This window comes from Drosophila simulans, chromosome 2R, assembly GCF_016746395.2.
Source record: "Drosophila simulans strain w501 chromosome 2R, Prin_Dsim_3.1, whole genome shotgun sequence".
In the NCBI taxonomy this organism is placed as follows: Eukaryota; Metazoa; Arthropoda; class Insecta; order Diptera; family Drosophilidae; genus Drosophila; species Drosophila simulans.
Window position 1 is genome coordinate 11972176 of NC_052521.2, and position 19441 is coordinate 11991616.

The 19441-nt window shown below is 40.7% G+C and overlaps 1 protein-coding gene across 1 annotated transcript in view; it reads right to left on the reverse strand.

Moving 5' to 3' along the window:
* LOC6734525 overlaps positions 1-17529 on the reverse strand; it is a 42808-nt gene extending 25279 nt beyond the window's left edge. The window contains exon 1 of the mRNA XM_002081498.4: positions 16685-17529. Coding sequence (XP_002081534.1) covers positions 16685-17141 — 457 coding nt within the window. The 5' untranslated portion in view covers positions 17142-17529. The remainder of the gene's footprint in view (positions 1-16684) is intronic.
* Between the last annotated feature and the right edge of the window lie 1912 nt (positions 17530-19441).

Consider the following 19441-nt stretch of genomic DNA (forward strand, 5'->3'; position numbering starts at 1 on the left):
TGTATATATATATATACATATTTGTGCCATTTTGCTTGCGTTCTGAGCCGCGAGTGTTAAATAAAGCGCGTTAGGCTTTCAAAAAATAGGGACTCAAACAAAGGACCCACTGAAAATTAGCTGGGGAGAATGTTTCGGCTTCTTTGGTTTTTTGTCAGATTTTTCCATGTTTTTGTCTAATTTTTATGGCCCCTCATTCGTGTGTTGAAAAAGTAGAGATACAACTTTCGAACAAAAGATTTTGAGGCTGTCAATTTGCCTTTTGTGGGAGTGTCGATAGATAAAGTCAGCTTGAATGGTTGAAGTTTGATGTTGTATTCAACAAAGATTTGTATTAGTATTCATATCGACGGTTAGGAAGTAGTATATCTATTACCAGTATATGATAATAATATATGATGATAATATATGATAGTACTTAATTATATATCACAAAACTGCCAGACATTAACAAGCTAATACAAAATGATTAAAATTTGGCATTCAAATACACTCAAACTGTTGCTTAAATAGAGCAGAAGTGGCGACAGCATTTAGCCAGCTGCAAATGAGGCTAAATGCGGCTGTAAAACATGTAAAACTCATTTGGCCGAATTGGGTTAATTGCATGAGCAGCTACTAGCGGCACTTAATAAGCCCCATCGATGCACAAGTGACACGAATATGTGATGAATGTGCGAATGCAATATACTCCGGCTGGCACTGCAAATGCAATTATGCAGTGAGGCCTGTGGAGTAATTATACCCCTTACTAGCAGAGTAAAAAGGTATGCTAGATTCGATGAAATGTGTGTAACAGGTAGAATGAAGAAGAGGACTATTAAATATACAGTACTCAATTCCCCGCTTTACTGCTTTGGAATCTTAATCCATAATTATCTTTACCATCTGAGTAAGTATCTGAGTATCTTATAGTCGCTACCCATTCTCTTCTGTTTCTTCAATCGAATTATAATGACATTGCCAAGCAATTTGTAAGGGAATCGCTCGAAAGCTGATTAACATTATATACTTATATCGGATCGAATGGTCAACCGGCTGCAAGTCAAAAAATTGTTTAATTATGCATCGCCGGAAACGTAATGCAGGCATCATAAGCGGGCAGACATCGGTGCGTATGCGTTATGCATTTTATCGAATTGTTGCGGCTGCAGTGGAAATTTAATTAGCGCTACTGACCCCCGCTAATTGAGCGCCCAAGGGCCTGCGAAAGTCTGCGCCGTAATCTTGGGCCGAAATGTAATCAAATTTATGGGCAGCAATTGGCAGGACGCCAATAAAAGCGGAAACGTAAGGCGGCCCCATAAACAAAGCCATAACAAAAAGGCAAGAAAGTGGCAAAGCCAAAGCCAAAGCAATATGCAAATGAATAAAACGCGTCGTCTGTCAAATGGCCAACAGCTGGCAGCCAGCTTTTCACCCATAAACAAGCCAACAATGGAAACGGCCATGAATTTCTTTGAAGAAATTTTCAATTAAATACGCAAAAAGGAGTCAAAGCCGAAGAGGAAAATTAGGAATTAATTAAGACAACAGCACAGGCTCGGTAGTCAGGGTATAATTTCAAGCGGAAACCCGCCAAACAAACACAACTAACAAACGCCTTGGGTCAGGACCAGAAACAGGAGGACCAGGATGCCGGAAAAGCGGGAACTGGGAGACGGGAAAATGGGGAAAACCCAGAAAGAGATGGCGGCTGAAAATTTATTTGTGCGTTGATTGCGCGCAAATGATGATCATTTAATTAAGCACGCAACGAAGAGCACAACTAGTCGGGGGTTTTTTGAGGAGGTGCACGGAAAAGCGGGAAAGCGGGAAAAGCTAGGGAAAACCCCGCCGAGTCTGCCGGATGTGGCTGGCCAGTTCAATCTGTTTGTGTTTTGCATTTCCCTGGCATTTTGTGGCCTACCGCCCCCCGCGACAGGACGTTCCCTCCTGCGATATTATTAAATTCTTTTTGCGGCCTGGACTTCTTCCACTTTGATTGGTTTACTTAACGGCCTTTGTCTGCTGCCATCAAATATTCTTTCTTCTTTCATGGCACTTTGATTTGAAATTTAAATTTTGCGGCTACTTCACAGGTCTAAGACTGTAATCCCGGTATTGGAGTGGGCATTTTGGATTTTTGGGGACATCTGAATATTTATTTTTAATTAAAAATGAATTGTGTGCAAATTATTTGAGTTTCGAGCAATTACAGAAGATGGAAGAAAACTCAAACTTCGACTCATTTAAGAGAAGAATTAATTAATTGTATGAATTTGATTTCAGAAGTTTGTGTTGCTCATTAAAAAAGATTTTAATAAAACTTTGTTGTGCCATCAATAAGAAGCTCTAGCCATTATTGCTTTAATACTTCACCGGAAAATAGAACTCTTTGACAGCCAAGCGATTTTTAATTAAAATCTAACTTGCGTTTTGACAAAGTACCAGTTTCAACAAAATATACTTACCAATTTGATGTGCGCACATTGTTTGCTTAGTGCCCTGCATTTTTTATGCGATAAAATGAAATTCCAGCATATTTCATCACAACAAACTTTTTCTCTGACATATTTCGTTTATTAAAGCATGTACGATGGTCGTAAAAAGCAAGTGGAATTTATACCACTTCTCCAACCCTATTTGATCCTCTATTCACCCAATCGACCCTGTGGCTCGCTAACTGAGTGGTAACCAGTTTTTTCTGCATTTATTTCCAGTGCTATCAACTAAAGCGTGCTCCTGGGATTTTGCCAATACCGCATTTTCCAGTCATATATAACGAGGGGCTCATTTAAGTTCTTGAAACCCTATACTCCAGTCCACCCCCACCACCAGCTCCTGATCCATTTCCCAGACAAGGCTGCGGCAATTTGTGCACAGACACATCTACACATAACAAACACATAAGCAGTTATAGGAGAGACATTAATACCAAATGAAAATTGAAATTATGTCTATACACTCGACAAAGTTTTACGGCAGACAGAGAGAAGTTAAGCGGGGGACTAGATTCCAAACTGCCGCTGGTTTATGCAGAGTCGATATCTCGATAATTTACAAAATTATTATTCATTGTCAAAATTAAATCATTCTTTGTTCATACAAAGTTTATTTATAAACTGTAGGGCGTCTCAAAATATTTTTTAATTAAGAAGATAATTTTATTATTAGCGATGCAAAGGTAAGTTCGAGTTATTTAACGCATAAACGTGGCGTATGTCGAGTTTTGTGCGTTTTGTGTCTGTTTGGATCGACGCGCACAAACAGTTATTTCTGCTCCTGGAGGGCGTGTTCACACACACGCACACCTCCCACTTGCCACCCCCGAGAAGCAAAAACACACATACACACACCCCCAACCACCCACACCCATAATCAATGATAATCCGGTGGCGTATTATAACCGCATTAACAGTTAGGCACGTCCAACACAATTCGTTACGTTTCGATAGATTTTCGTGTTTATTTCAGATAGCAGCCGGAATATAATTGTATACAATTGATGATGCTGCATTCGATTCGGACTAGGAATTCAATTGCAACCAGTATCGGTTTTATTTTTGCGGATTTACTGAACAACCCCCTCGCACGCTGCGTATTGAAATCGACGAGCCGTTAGCCATAAAATCTTCATTATTTTTGGCCACAGATACGCACTGCGGTTGTTAAAAGTTGCACAAAGTGTCAACGGGACTGGGAAAAAGCCCGGCCGCCATGAGGAACATCGAATTATAGAGAGAAATTGTGGTGTTCTGACCACAAAATCAATCAAAAAGTGAATGAAAGGTCATTATGGAAAAGCGCAGACAGCCACAAGATAAACGACATTTTAAAAGTCCACCAGACCGCACATCTGCGATCGAGTGTCCAATCAAGGCAAGCAAAACAATTGATTAATTTTAAATTGAGCTTGAAAAATGCACATCATCAATTGTGGGCACAAAAGCTGAACTGTGATTGAATATGGCTTTGCAAGGACAAGTTGCTTCCAATCGAAATTTCGCAAACCAATTTTTTGTTCGAAATTCTATGGAAATGCGGAGTGCTGAATTAGATTTAGCTCTCTTCTATTATAACTTAAATTCCCTAACAGACTTTCCCTTAATTCCCGCTTAATTCCCATTTAGTACGACCTTAGGCTATTAAATCGCCAATAATGTTATTTTCCTTGAACATACGTAAAAAGTTGCAACCAAATTGCACCCCACAACGAGAAATCCCCCAAAAATGGAAAACTATTTTCAGCTAAAATTTGATTATTCCGCCGGTTCCGGGGCAACTGCATTAGAGCATAAATCCATGTCAAGTCGACGTCAAATTCAATTAGCTGACATAATTCTATTTGGGGACGCTGACAGATGGCAAACGGCAAACTGTAACCCGAAATGGGGATTTTCCCTCTGGCTAAATGTACGTAGCTCCCTCTGCGAAAGTTGTCAACATGGAGATGGGGATGGGACAGTGCATAGAAGGCTAGATAGCTGCAAAGCGAAGTCATAAATTTTGAAAATGGCAGCGGCACGTGGAAATTAAGTGATGAATACTTTAGGGCGCATCAACTTGCTGCCACAAAGTGCGAGAGCGCCAGACAGAGAGAGGCATATATATAAACATATATATTTATACATATGTACATATGAGGGGTAGCTAAGTCGATTTAGGTCGCCAAGCCTGGCCATATAAAATGTAAAATCGCTGGAGCGCAACGCATCCACCACGCGCCCAGCTCTCGACAGAAATATTGAAAAATATGGCAGGCGGTGAAAAATTTTGCAAAATATTTTGCAGCCACTAACCGCCCACGTACCAGGACACCAGCCCACAACCAGCCATATATCACAGTGATGCTTCGATGCGTGGCCAACGTGGCGTAAGCCTTTTGGGCACTATTAACCGAACGCTGGGGCCACGGGCTCCACGTCCACGGTTCACTTACCGCCCCTCGTACCGCTTGCAAAAATATGTGCTAATCCAATTATTATCAATTCAGTGACGGGACCAGGGCTGCAAAACTCGCCCCGGGCAACGGATGCAGTCCTAATAGCGTTATAAATAAACAGGATTCGAAGTCCTAGTCAGCTAAAGGATTGCGCAGGATATTCTTACCTGGAAAGGGAACAAGCAAAAGCGCATTAGTGGATAATTTACAGGGAGAATATGTAAAATATATTGTTAGATATTGGTTTTAAATATTTAAACAACAAGAAAAGGAATAACAAGTATGGATGTCAAATAAGTATTTCTTCTTAAAACTATGAGTATTCATCTTAAATTTCCTATCATCACTGTGTGCACATTTCCAACTTTCAAATTCCTTTCTCTTGAAAAATGTTCTCACTGCATAAAAATAAGCTGATTATAACTTTTGGAAATCCGCACAACAACGGTTATCAATATTCTTCTGCATAACTCTTTGCATAACCTACATCAAAGTTGAGCATTATCCATTAGGGCAGCTCATTAAAAATGCACAAGTCAGATAAGTAAGGTGCCCTAAGCTCGAATCAAAGTCAACTGCGCGTTGGCCTTAAATTTTTAAAACAAATAACAATATTTGCCACATTGCCTGAAGGAGGCTGCCGAAATGCCAAGGCAAACAAACGGGGATGGTGGGGGTCTGCAAATTATCTGGGGAGCATCAGAGTTGCCAAAAGGTTATTTTTTTAAGGGCTTCATTCTCACTGATTGTGAAATCGATAAAGTAAATCGCTGAAGCGATAACATAATAAATTCTGCGTTTCACGCTCAACTACACCACATTGATACTGTGCTGTTGTTACGAGGAAGGTGCTGCTGATATTTATATACCTATCACAGTTCCTCGAAAGGGTGCCCCATAAATATTTATGATCTCCAATTGTGGAGCAAGGTGGAGTAGGTCTGCAGTGCAACAATCAATTCAGCTCCCTACTTTATTTGTTTGTTTGTTTTCATGTTGTGCACATAATTCAATGGAGCCGGCTCCCATCCACTCGCTTCGATAACAATAAGAGCAACCCTTTTAGGCCTTTTTTTCGTATTGTTGTTCTGTGTGTCTAACCCTCAAGAAACTTCCGCACTCAAAAGTTGGCCACAAACAAGAGGAGCCGGCGGAAAAAAGGTTGAAAAAGCGAAATGGCATATGATGCTCGGGGATTGTGTGCGATGTATGTAAGTGGTTCACACATCAGAGATGGCAGCCTGTAACTTGTAAATCTGTCACTGATTCGATTAATCGATATATGCCGATTAAATTGTAAAGCTCAGAAGTACTGCATTATTTGCCTTGTGTGTGCAATAAAATTATATTATCAGTTTATTGCCATTTACTAATGACAAAATCGCAAAAGCTTTTCGTAACTTAACCCCTTTAAATGTTACATCTCTGCTGATTTTTTTTTTCAGGGACCACCAGAATAAAAAATTGTCAGTTCTCAATTCCCTTTGGCATAACTGTACTCTCATATTTGCTGATTTGACATTTATTTTGCTGCCTCGGTTAGTGACGGCGAAAACCTTGCGCATTGGTTGCCTGAAAAAATTATGAGTGGCATTAAAATTTGATGACTCTGTGCCGTTCCCTTAGGAAATTTTTGCCCTTCGGCATTAGTTGACTTTTCATTTCTGGTTTTGTGGGGAAGGCATTTCAAGATTTTCAAGGCATTCAATTGTCGGCAACAAATCAAGAGGGTCGACGACCCCCATCAATGCCAACTTAACCATAAAACGCAGGCAACCAAGGAATGCAGTTTAAACAATGAACGACTTGGCATTGTCCTTAAGATTCCTTTAAACAATTACGTAGAAGAAAAAATTATAATGGCGGACAATGGAAAAGTGCATCTTTATAGATACGTTCTTTTTCAAACGAGTTTACACTGAGCACATAAAATGAATTTCCTAGTTTTTTGGGCCAAAGAATAAATTGTATTAAAAATATTTTAAAGTCTATTTTATTGAATACCTCTTTCATTTTTATTTTTCGAATATATTTTTGTCTAATACTTTATTATTTCAGCTTTACTTTCGTTTTTCGTTTCTCGGGGTCAGACTGCTCACTTAATTGCTGTCCAGAAGCGAACTGAAAATGGTCCTTTTCCCTTCCGACTTTCATAAACAGCTCGAACATATTTCAAAAGTCAGGAGGAAGGGAGGGGCGCACAAGGATATATAAACAGGACAGTCCGGCAGCTTAAGTGAAAGTGTTTTTTCTTTGGCTCACTTGGCTGCAGCGCAGAAGTGGCACATAAATTTTTATTTAAAGAACAACAACAATAAGGCGAGTTTATTACACGTTCAGTGGGGTTAACCTCCAGTTAAGTCGACGTTAATTGAAAGTTAGTGCGGCGTTTTTATTAACACTTTCGGACCGAACCGTCTGCGTTGGACTGTTAATTAAGTTAAATGTTCTCAAAAATTATGCAGCTCGAGAACTTAGTTAAAGGTATTAAGCCAAAGTTACTGCCAGTCTGGCAACTAACTTTGGGCGCAACTTTCTGACCCTGACAATAATTTACACTTACGCAAAAGTTGGCGAAACTCTCTGCCCATGCCCAACCTACCAATAAGTCGTTGCGGTCGGTTAACGCGACAATAAAAAACACTTTAAAAAATGTGCCCATTGTTGTGGGGCTATGGGGGTATGAGGGTTTAGGGGTATGGGGTTTTAGGGGTATGGGGTTTGTGGAGAAGAAAGAAACTTTTAATAAAAAGCAGCAACATTTTGGGGTTGCTTTTAGGTCCTTGGAGGTGGGGCGAGCATCGTCAAGTGAAAGTGCCCGAAACTTGGGCGTGGAAATTGCAATTTCTTCTGGCTTTCTTTTTTTTCAGGGCGTGGCGCATTGAGGCATAAATAACAGCAACATTATTCACACCGAAACGACAACAACAACAACAGCAGCAGCGACCGCAGCGGGGAAATGAGAATAGAGACTAGAGAAAGTGCCCCCGTAGGATGCTAGGATTTTCTTGTTGTTATTGTCTTCGGCTACTAAGCAAACTCGGGCGGAGAAAGCCAAGTTGAGAGCAAGTTTGTCTGCCAGGCAATACTCGGTACCATGCCATCCCGGACAGCAGCAGCAGCCAAAGTTTATATTTGGTTTATTTACGCTTAGCCAAGTTTTTTTTTTCTTTCTATTTTGTTTTTATTTGTTACTTATTCTACAGTTTTTTGGGGGGCTAAAGTGAGACGGGGGGTTGGAGTACATTTTTTAACGCTTTAGCAAATTTTCTGGCGCTTCCAAGTTGTTTTACGTGTATTTCGTGTCTGTTTTATTGGACCAAACTTTTGTCTCGCGCTTTTCAAACATGCAAAACTGAGTTCTTAATCCCCCAGATGCCAGGGATTTTTTACGTAACGCAAATTAAGAGAACAAGGTTTAGCCAAATATTCTGCGCTTCTAATAGAAAATTCCTACGATAAAAGCAATTTTATTACCTTTTTTTTAAAAAAAAAATATATCTTCAAATTGCTAACCTATTTTTGACACAACCCCAAGATTGTTTACTTCTTTCAGCCACAACTCCCCTATTAAAAAGCAATCCCCCTATTTGAACAACCCCAAATCATTTTCCGAGCCCCTGGCATAAAATCTCACCCTCGACGAAACTCTAATTAGGTTAAGGTAGATGTAGTCGGTAATCTTTCACAGAGGCTTATTTTTATTTCAAGAAGCTTACGGTTCATATTTAATTTTCCACCAAGAAATTGTGTTTCGTATTTTGGTTTTTGGGGGCTTTGAAGTTGTTTGGGTTCAGTTCAGTTCGTTTCTTGGGTTGTTTGTTGATGTGCCGCCGCATTTATTAACACTTGATGGTTTTTTTCTCGCGACAGATTGCCTGCAGTGCCACGCCCCCTTTGGGAAAATTGACCCTCTTGGTTGTTTTTCTTTCTGAACGTTGTTTACCATTTTCCGCAGACTGACACCCACCCGGTTTCCTTGTTATTTTCCCGCTTGACGCGTTCAGTACCCTCATTTTCCTCCTCTTTGCCGGCTCATTTCGAATGCATCGGCAAGTGGTTAATTTAGCCATGGGCTATCGGATCCCGGCTATCGGTCATCCGAGCGCCTGGAGAAAATCTCATTGAGTTTATCTCATTACACGCCTGATTGACCATAAAAATTGGATCATCTATCGAAATAAAAAAGTTGTTTAAGAAGCCACAGCTTTGATCTTTCCTCCACTTCCGCATATTCTCAAACTTTACTGTGCAGCCATTAACTTGCCGCAAAACAAAAATATGGCCGCTCCCCGGGGTGCAATCCTTATAAATTGCTTCCAACATCTAGGAAATGCTCCTGCTCCACTGGTCGTCCTCCACTCCGCCATCGTCTTCCGCTCATGAAATTGCTTAATTAAATGAGTTTTATGTCCTATTGACAGTCGCTCAAACGGAATGCGAGAAAATTTATGCGGACTTGTCACGTAGCCGACAATTTGTCTCAATCATAATTTTCCCCTATCTTAATATTTGTTTCCTTTTCTTTTTCGAATTCTCGGGTTCGGTTCGCTCCGTCTGTGTCCTTAATTAAGGCCTCGGGTCTGTTGTCGGTTGGCCACGGGGGAAAGATACAATCTAAAGGATAACAATACACGCGTGATGTCCTGTCAGACGAAACAGATAAATGTCACACGTGGCCTTTGAAAGCGTTAGCAATGAATGAAAGCAAATGGTAAAACTTATGTGACATGTAGAACTCAAATACCAAAAGCAATATATTCTTATAGATTAAGTAAAACATAAACGTACATCAAAATAATGTCGAATAACGGGGACCTAAAAGGTCCCTATCACGTATAAATCATTCTACCTGTTTTTTTTTTGTCGCCAAACAATTTACATTTAATTTTATCGCAAGCTTTCTAATTTCACATCGTCATGCTTGCCACATTCCCAGTTTAATGATTTTAAAGTTCACCCCTGCTACCTAAAATGCCTACTTTCCAGTGATATAAATCACAAAATGCGTCTATAATTTGTTCACATTCTTCAGGGGGAAAACGGGACGCCAGACTTTTGCAGCTGGCGGGGAAAGCCCGCGAAAGAAAGCCTCAAAAGAAAACCCAGACGCACAAGAAGAAAAGTAAAACACTCACGGGCCCACCACAAACAAAAATGCCGCCCACCTATGAAATGGCGCACCCACGATTCGCAGCACATTACGCAGACATAAATACAGACAAACAAAGTTTTGTGCGACGCGTTTCCGATTTCGGTGCTGTTTTCCGGTGGCGGCGGAAAATGGGAAATGGGAAATGGGGCACGCATGTTGTCTGCCGCTTGTCTGGAAAGAGACAACTCTGTTTGGAAAAACTGCGCAGGGTTCAGCCACCTGGCAGCAAAGATTTATGTAGACCAAAAAAAAGGTGTGTGTTTTGTTTGTGTGCGTCTTAAAGCTGCAGGTAAATGGGGGGAAAATTTACGAGCCAGACGGGAAACCCTTTTGCAACAGAGGAAGTACCTTTTGCCGCCCACTCTCGGCATAATTAGGCTGCCATTAGCAGTTGGGTGGCACACAGACACAAACATACATACATAACTCTCGTTGTGGCAAACAAAAAGTAACCGCAAGGTACTTTTTCAAAAATCTCCATGTTTGCACAGACCATAAATTTGTGTTGAAGGGTTTTGTGATCATATCGCTTACACATTTCCATGCAAATGCATTATTAATGAGGCGGATTTCTTTCGGGGCGCCACTGATTTATGTGGCGCACACTTAATTAGGATCTCGATTTGCTGCCCCAATTTGCGTTGCCTACTTTCCAGCGTCGCGCGGTTTTATTTCAACCTATTTTGTATTTTGTTAAATATTGATTTTGTTCACACTGCACACATAAATCAAAAGGCAGTCATTTGTGCTGACAAATGCAAAAAAAAAAAATACAGCCACAATAAAATAAATAAACTGCACAAATATTGCATTTGGCAGGGCAAACTACGTATATGTAAATGAGTAAACGGTCAGCAAATGCATTTAACCGGAATTTCGCAATTTCCAATTGCGGATTTTATTACCTTCCGATTTGTCATGGAAGATACGTAATGAAAAACTGCGCAAAGGTTACAGACTTTGAACCGAAGATTTAAATATGCTCGATTAATAGACTTTGCCACTTTTAATATATGATTTTAATAAAAACTTATAGCCAATATTTATCGCGGAATTTATGCATTTCTTCAGCTAAAAAACACATTACAAATTTAATAGCCTTGTTTTTTGCTCCGCGCAAATGGCCATTTTTTCGTAAGGGTATTTTGTTTGGATAAAAACTCTGTATTATTTGACAATTAATTTCCATCATGCAAAAAGTCAACAAACTTAACTGGTGTATTTTCAAGCACATTTACATTTTAATCATTTAAGCATTTTAAATGATTTTCTCTTTGCACATTGGTAAAAAAAACATGCAAAACAAAACATTACAACCAACAATAGATAAACTAGATCAATGCAATTTAATAAATAAATATTCATAAACACGGCCAATCGATCGGAAACATGTTTTGCCCAATTAGGATTATGCTAATTCAAAATATTTGTGTTTTAATTTAAGTTGAATTAATCTTATTCGGGTTTCCTTGCAACCATTTGGATTTAAATTTACCAAGAGCCATAAAAACGTGAAACAAATTGTGCAATTGATTGTTAATTAGCTCAGGTAAAATATGTGCTCATATCTGACTTTTTTTGTGTTTTTAACCGGCCACGCATACGTTGTTCAATTGATTCATTTATGTAACACACCGCGAATAATATAAATATAATGTAATTTTAATGCGTGGCGAATAAATAATTAAAATGGGCTTAAACGCAATCTGCTGAACAGCATTTAATGTCGAGCAAACATTGTTAAAGTAAAAATCCAAATAAAGCACTGAAAACTCTGAAAGCCTGGGGGAAAAACCGAACCTGACATTATATCAAATTTCATTCATTAATTTCCATTTGCCAATGCCACGCCTGTCTGACTCGTTGGGTTCAGGCTTTTGGCCCGGCTCAAGGATTTTCCCATTTCCCATTTTCCCTACCCTTGGCAACAGCCCACTGGAAAACTTTCACTCTCTGTGTAATACAAAACCTGGGCACGGTTTTCTTGTCTTCTCTCGTGTTCTGTTGCGTTGTCTAATCATGTATGAATGAATAATGATATGAATTTGACAAGGCACAATGTATACAAAAGAAAGAACTGAAAGTGATGGAAGGAGGGGGTCTAGAGGGGAGCAGAGGGCAGCAGGACGAACGTAAAGGACATGCAGACGAAATTTATTCATGCAAGTAAATGCGGGAAAAATGGAAAACGGCTGAGCTGGGAAAGTGAGCCAGCGAAAATGTTGTTTGCCGTGATTTTAGCCATGTAAAAGAGCTAACCGCTACTCATTTTACATCCAGGGGGAAATCTGGTTTTTCACCGAGGGAAAGCACAACATTTGGGGAGCATTGGCTGCTTTTAATTACGACACTTCAAGCTTTAGCCGGCACTAAGTAGGTGCAAGTGGTCGGAAGGATCTCGGAAAAACACTGCTCCCCCCTCCCCCTCTCTCTATCTATCTGCAAAAAACAGCAGGTAAAATAAGAAAAAGTATTTACATTTATTATTAATGTACTTATGCTTCAGCTGAGGAAGGAAATTGCGTTGTCAGCAGCATTTTCAAGATGTACGGCTCTACCAGGAGATTTTCTTGTTCTGTGTTATGAATTCTTAATGTATGACTCCGGACTTATAAAGCCGGAGCACTCCCTAACCGAAAAAACTGCGCATCTAACAAATCCGTAATGCTTTAAGCCGTAATCTGTGCTCACAAACAGTTTATCTAATGTTTATCAGTTGCGCGGAGCAAATTAATGGCACATGTAGCTGCAGCTTTTTCTTGAAATAATTTAAATATATATACATTTAAGTCTGCTGATTAAAACATTTTCCATTTCTTACACGATTTTCCCATTAGCTTAACAGACAAAAGCCCCCCAAAAATAAATCCTCCTGGGAAATAATCCTCCATTCGTAGTTGCCATTTTTATCATACGATATTTTCGGCTCGAACATGCGCCTTATGCTTTCCATTTTCCCATGTGCTTGAACAAAAAATTACAAACATTTAAAGTTTGTTTGAAAATGAAATAAAAAGGCGCAGAGACACAAGGGCCTTGCTGGCTTTTTTTTTCTTTTTCCGTATGTGTTTGTCTGTGGGGAAATGCATTAAATATGCGGCAGAAGAGAGCACTTGGCTCATGTGAAATGTATGCAGCATACATTTATGCGCCGCCTGTTACTCGATAATTTATTTAGTCAAAGGAGCAAAAAGAAAGTCGAAAATTAGGCAGTGGCAACAATGAAATGCGTGGCGTGAAAGTGCCGCAGGCGAAAGTATTTAACACCAACTACAAAAGCACGCACGTCCTGCCGCAGCGGCAGTCAAAAACAAATGGGCAGCAGCGAAAGCAGCAGCCAGGATAATTGCCCCAATGGACGTGGCAATTAACAAGCTGAGAGCCGCAAGGACTTCTCGGCAGGACTCTGGACAATGGGCCGCAAGTTATGCGGCACAAATTGCGAACACTTCGAGGGGCGGAATATTGTTGCCACTGATGGTGGTGGGTCGTAAAGTGGCATTGACAACGGATCAGTGGGGCCGGGGGGGATTATCGGATATACCTGGCGACCACCTCCGAAATTCAATCAACTTCCCTCTTTATTTGTAGACCAATTAATTTTGGCAATCTAGCCGGTAAAAGCCGTCGGCCTAAACAAGTGAACCCTGGCCGATAAATCGCATATTCAGGCACTGCGAGAAATATTTGGTAATTTAGGAATAAAAGAAATCAGAAATAAATAAATTGTTAAGCTAAGGTAAATTTATAAAAAGTTAGTTCTTAAAATAGAGAACAAATCGTATGCAACAATTAAGCTGAATAAAGTTAATGTTTTAGAAACTGCTATGTTTCCTGTTTCAGTGCCTCGAGGCCGTTTTTCGTGGCAGTCATTTGAAATGCAACTTGCCAGAGTGCAACATTTCATTTTGGCTTGCAAAACGCTCGAGAATTGACTCAACAAAAACCTCGACAAGCAATAAAAATGGCAAAAACAGAGACGAACCGAGTACCAAAGCCGAACTATCAGCAAACAAAAAAGCATAAAACTGTTGCGAAAATGCTTCTTTCGGCGAATGTGTTTCGTTTTGGGCCAAACAAAAACTGTGACAAGGCGCAGGGAGTGAGCGGGTGGAACGAAAAAAATGGCAGGACTAAAACAAATATTCAGCAGGAGGCAAACTTTATTTCGGTTTCAATTTGCGATAAAAACAGCGACAACAGTCGCCGGGGCAGCGGCAAATGAAATTTAACAACTCGCCGAGGAGCAAACTCGAATGGGAAATGCAATGAGAATGGGCATTGGGGTCCTGGCAGCCAGAAAGGATAAGGCAGGACATTCGGGGGCGACTTGGCGGCACAAAAGACGAGCGGACGAGGGCAGTGCATTTCCCTCGCGTTGCAATCGCTGTCGCTGCTTGTTTTTGAACATTCATAATAAATTTTGCGCTGCGAACCTCCTTCGACAGCAAAAACAAAAGGACCTCTATATATATCTATATAGTATATCCTTTTTTGCTGCTGCTCCTAGTTGCTTTTTTCCCTGTGCCGCCTCCAACCAGTTGAAATGTAACGGATGTTAGAGTTGCGCACTGAAAATTATATATAAACAGGATATGACAGGCAGGAAGCCATTGCCCCTCCAGGCCACCCACTTCGACTACGATTTTCCACCGCCCCAAGTCGAAGTGCATTGCTAAGCTTTTTCCTCACTTTTTTTTTTTTGTTCTTTTGCTATCCTTTTGCCCCGCTCTGCTGCTTGAATTTTAATGCCAAATGGCATTCCGGATTGGGCCAGGACTCGTTCTCTCGGACTAAGGGAGCAGTATCAGACCAGCTTCGGATGTGCCGCTGGCCAGGACTAAACGGCTATCAGGGGAAACAAGTTGAGACGCCAGTGACAGGAGTAGCAGGAATACCAGAATTCCGAGAAGGATATTGTGTCCGGGGGCATTAGTTCATATTTAATGTGAAATGCATAGTGTTCTGCGAAATGTGTCATGTATATTTAGGTAGTTGATAAGCTTGTTTTAAGGCAAAAACAAATTAACTCTATGGATACCAGGTACTTCAAATATTTCATAGTTCCTATCTTAACAACGATTATGCTGCTTTTGTGTTTATTCCATCCAAAAAACAGTTTCTAAAATAATAACTCACACTATATCAAGCACTCTTCAGGGGAAACCTGAAGAAATTCTTCAAAATAAACGCTCTCCACTGCATTTTAAGTGTTAAGCAGCAAAAACACTCGCCTGAATAGCAAAACCATAGTGTAGTTTACGATAAAGTACGGGCACTAGTCCTTTTCGCTATATTTTATGCAAGTATAAGCACAAGTGCAGTGCTCACATAAATCACGCATACGCACTGTGGCAGACTGCCTGCCGCAAGAGGAAAAACTATAAATAAACCAGACGACACTATAAACAACAAGGGAACGAATGAAGTTTATGGCCCGAAGATGTATAGCTCGTAATGCCCATTTAATTACTCATATGAGAGAGAAAAATATAGAGAGCCCATTCTTCCCGTTGAGCTTTAAAATCAAAACATCAAAAATTGGAATTCCAGGATAAGAATGAGCTGTGTGGTGGCAGGTCCTTTCCCTCTTATTTATATTGAACAACTTTATCCAATTTCTCGTTTTGCGCTGAGACCAGCACATCGCGCATAAGCACGTACAAATCGCATTTCTTAGGCTCCATCCTTCCGCTTTTCCGCATCCTGCTTATCCTTTTTTATTTGGCCCTGCATGTGGGCCAGGCTTTGGTTGTTTAGCTGTCAGATTTACTTGTCTCACTGGGTCGTCTGAATATCCTGCAAGCTGTGGGAGTGTGTGTGTGTGCGTCTGTGTGCTATAAATCGACAGCTAAATCTGCAAAAACATTGATAAGACAAGCGACACGCCAATGCGGCCAAAGGCATTTTCCAACCCAAACCAAAGACCCCACTGATTTAACCCAAAATACCAAAACGAACCGAAAATGTTTAGCCAACTTGCTGCGAAATTGCTTTTCGATTTATTTTCCTTACGTATGTAGATGCCCGTACATATATCCGTGTATACATATGCATGTCTGACAAATCGGTGGAGAGGTAGATGGCAAGGCATTGTGACAAATTAGTCTGTGGGCATTTGTGCCTGGTTGCTGTGCTGGCACAAATTATGAGATCCTTATCCCCATCTCAACGATTGAGTAATCACTGGAGTGGGACACACAATGTTTGACCCATTTTGGCTGGGGCACTGGGCCAATTTGGCTTTGGAATTGCTTGTTTGAACGAATTTATAAAAATGGAAAAGCGCAAAATATTTGCCCCAAAATTGATGCTGCATATCTGCTGAAATTCCAATTAGGCGCAAATTTGAAAAAATATACGGTCAGCATCTTAATTAAACGTACAAATATTAAAGATTTAAATACGTTTCAATTTAAATTTATAAAGCCAAAAAGCTGCTGTTAAATCATAGCTATATTTGATATATAGATATATAGATTCAAAAACCATCATTTTATTATCGAAGTTTATGGTAATAGTTTATGGTTTCTAGATACACAATCCTACATCAACTTGCATTTATTTGTTTGAACAATCGTATTGGTGTCATATGGAGCACTCACCTAATGTCTTGGTCCACTGGGCGGTGGGTCGCCAGTCGGGATAGTGCTTGGGGAAGAGCTCCCGAGTCCAGTAGGTGTGCAGGACGACCTTGTAGACGGCCAGGCGGTCCAGGGTGCAGCCCGTCTGCGGGGCGGGCTGGGTGGCAGGGGGCGTGGCCAGCGAGGCAGTCGGATTCAGATTGGGAACGGGACTGGGATCATCGGTATAGTAGTAATTACGATTCAGATTGGAATTGGAATTCAGATTGCCGTGCTCGGCGGCAAACTTGATGTTGTTGTCCCTGGACTCGCGTTCGTCCGGCTGATTTTCAACACTGTATGCGTAGATGGATGGGTTCGAGATGAAGGAGGCGCCATAAGCACTAACGGCACTCGCTTTCGAGGATATGGAGCCGAGAGCCAGAAGGATACACAGCAGCCAGTGGGCCGGAAAGTCTGTTTTCGGTGTCGCTCCCATTTCGTCAAATGTTGCGTGCTAATTCGCTTGCCTTCTGGCGGCTATTTTTGTTTTGATATAATTTATATTTCTCGCTCTTTACTTTTCTTTTTTCCTTTTATTTTTTTTGTATTTTGTTTGCCGCTTACACTTCACATTTGCCTTCGGGGGCCGTCGCTTAAAAATAAACGCACACACACACTCGCGGCATTCACATATTTATTTTTGGTTTCTCCAACTTTGTACGCTCTGCGTTTTCTTCACTTTTTGGACTTTTGGCGCGCAGCAAGCTCAATAAATTCGATATGGGTGCGAGTGGAGCAAGAACTTGCCACAGATTCTGAACAACCGCCCGCGTTGAGAGTTCGTCGCGGACTGAGCAAATGTTGCGGCAGGCAATGAAAACACGGGCCATGGGAGAGAGCACAGCGATGGAGCACTGCAGAAATTGAGAGAGAGAGTGTGTGCGGAAATGCGGGAGAAAATTAACCATCCTTTGGCAGAGAGAGAGTAAAGAAATTTCCGTGTTGGGGAAATTCTTATCGTCCAACTGTTGTTGAGGCGGAGAAAAAAGAAAGAAACAGCCTGTTGAGCTCCCAGCTAACTGTTGTTGCAAGAGTACTTTTTTTAGTGCCACTAGGTTGATGTTAAGTTTTATGTTAACTTCTACGGTTCTGTTAATAGCTAGGATTAACATAAAATTATGAAAAACTGATAAATTATTTCGATTTCATTAAAATGTAGTTACTATTATTACACTATCAACATATCTAAGATACCTACTTAAAAACTTCAAAAAGTACTTTTTTTTAATGTAATGATTCATTTGATTTCCAATAGTTTTAACTTAAGTATTTAACTACTATGTTGATGGATTTCAACCTTCACTTATGCAGTTCAATGACAGAAACTCGAAAATCCCCTATGAGACTGCGAATTTGACTGCCGCCGAACACTTGACTTTTCCCCAGATGAACGTTAGTTGAACTCCCATTGTTGGCTTAACCCCCAACTGCGATTAACCCCCTGTGATTACCGTGGCTTGTGTGGTGCTTTTCCGCACCACTCCGCTGCTGTTGCTATTGTTGTTATTGCTCTTGTTGCTGGTGATTTCCACAGGCTTAGTCGCATTTATTGCACATTTCCTTTCTGCCAGTTCTGAATGTCAGCGTTAATGAGGCGGGCTTATGTGAATGACGACTATTTACGTGCATGTGTGTGTGTGTGTGTGTGCACACATCTATCTCAATCTGCGACTATCAACGAGCATGTGTGTGTTCGACAGCTCGACTTTTACCATTGTGCTCGAACAATGAGAACAATTTCCGATTAAAACCAATTGAAGCTCTTTAATTGCTACAATTCAATTAAACAACACGCTAATGGCAACACAACGGCCACAACTATCGATTTATTTAGTATGGGGGTGGTCAGCGGTCCGGCATTCTTTCAGAACTCCACTTGAACTCAGTGCCGGTAATTGCCATTGACATGTGCCCCCGGTGGCAATTACACCCCCCTGGATCCATTGACCCATCCCACGGGGAAGAGCAGTCTTCAGGTGGGAGCTTCCCGAAACTTGGGCACACACAATTATGTTGCACTTAAATGAGTTGTACGTGTCCTGACCAAATGTCCGTGTCCTGTGTCCTTTATAGATCGTGTCCTGCGATATGCTTGAGTACTTCTCGGCACTCGAAAAAAATACATTTATTTTTAACCAATCTTGTTTAAAATAATATATATTCATTATTCAACTGTATTTAACGATAGCTATGAACAGCAGTCCACGTAGTGACGAAGCGCACTAGGAGCATGTGCGAAGATATGTTATCACAGTTAATAAAATTGACTGCTCCTGGTTTTTCCCAGTCTATGTAAATTGTGCGTGCGTGAAATTTATTGCAGTTAATAATAATTGTCCATTCTACTTGAACGACGACCACAACGATAATGTGTAGCCCCAACCACTTGGCCGTGTCTCTAACCGCCTGCGGTCAATTATAACCGGACAGTCCGCCATTTGTCTTAGACATGGTCACTACCAGGTTGTTCAGCTGTCCTTTGGGCCTTTTTATGGGGCTTTAAACGCCGGGCCATTAGTTAAGTGCGTCATACACAAATACACAAGCCCTAATGGAATCTATTCAAATGAGGTGCTAATGCTCGTTTTGTGTAATGTTTATGACCCAATGAAGGAGAGTTACAATTGTCGACTTCGATTTACGGTAACTATATATATATATATATACAGATATTTTAGATATTGGTTTCAAAAAATTGTTTTCGATAATATAGTACTTACATCAAATCAAGATAAA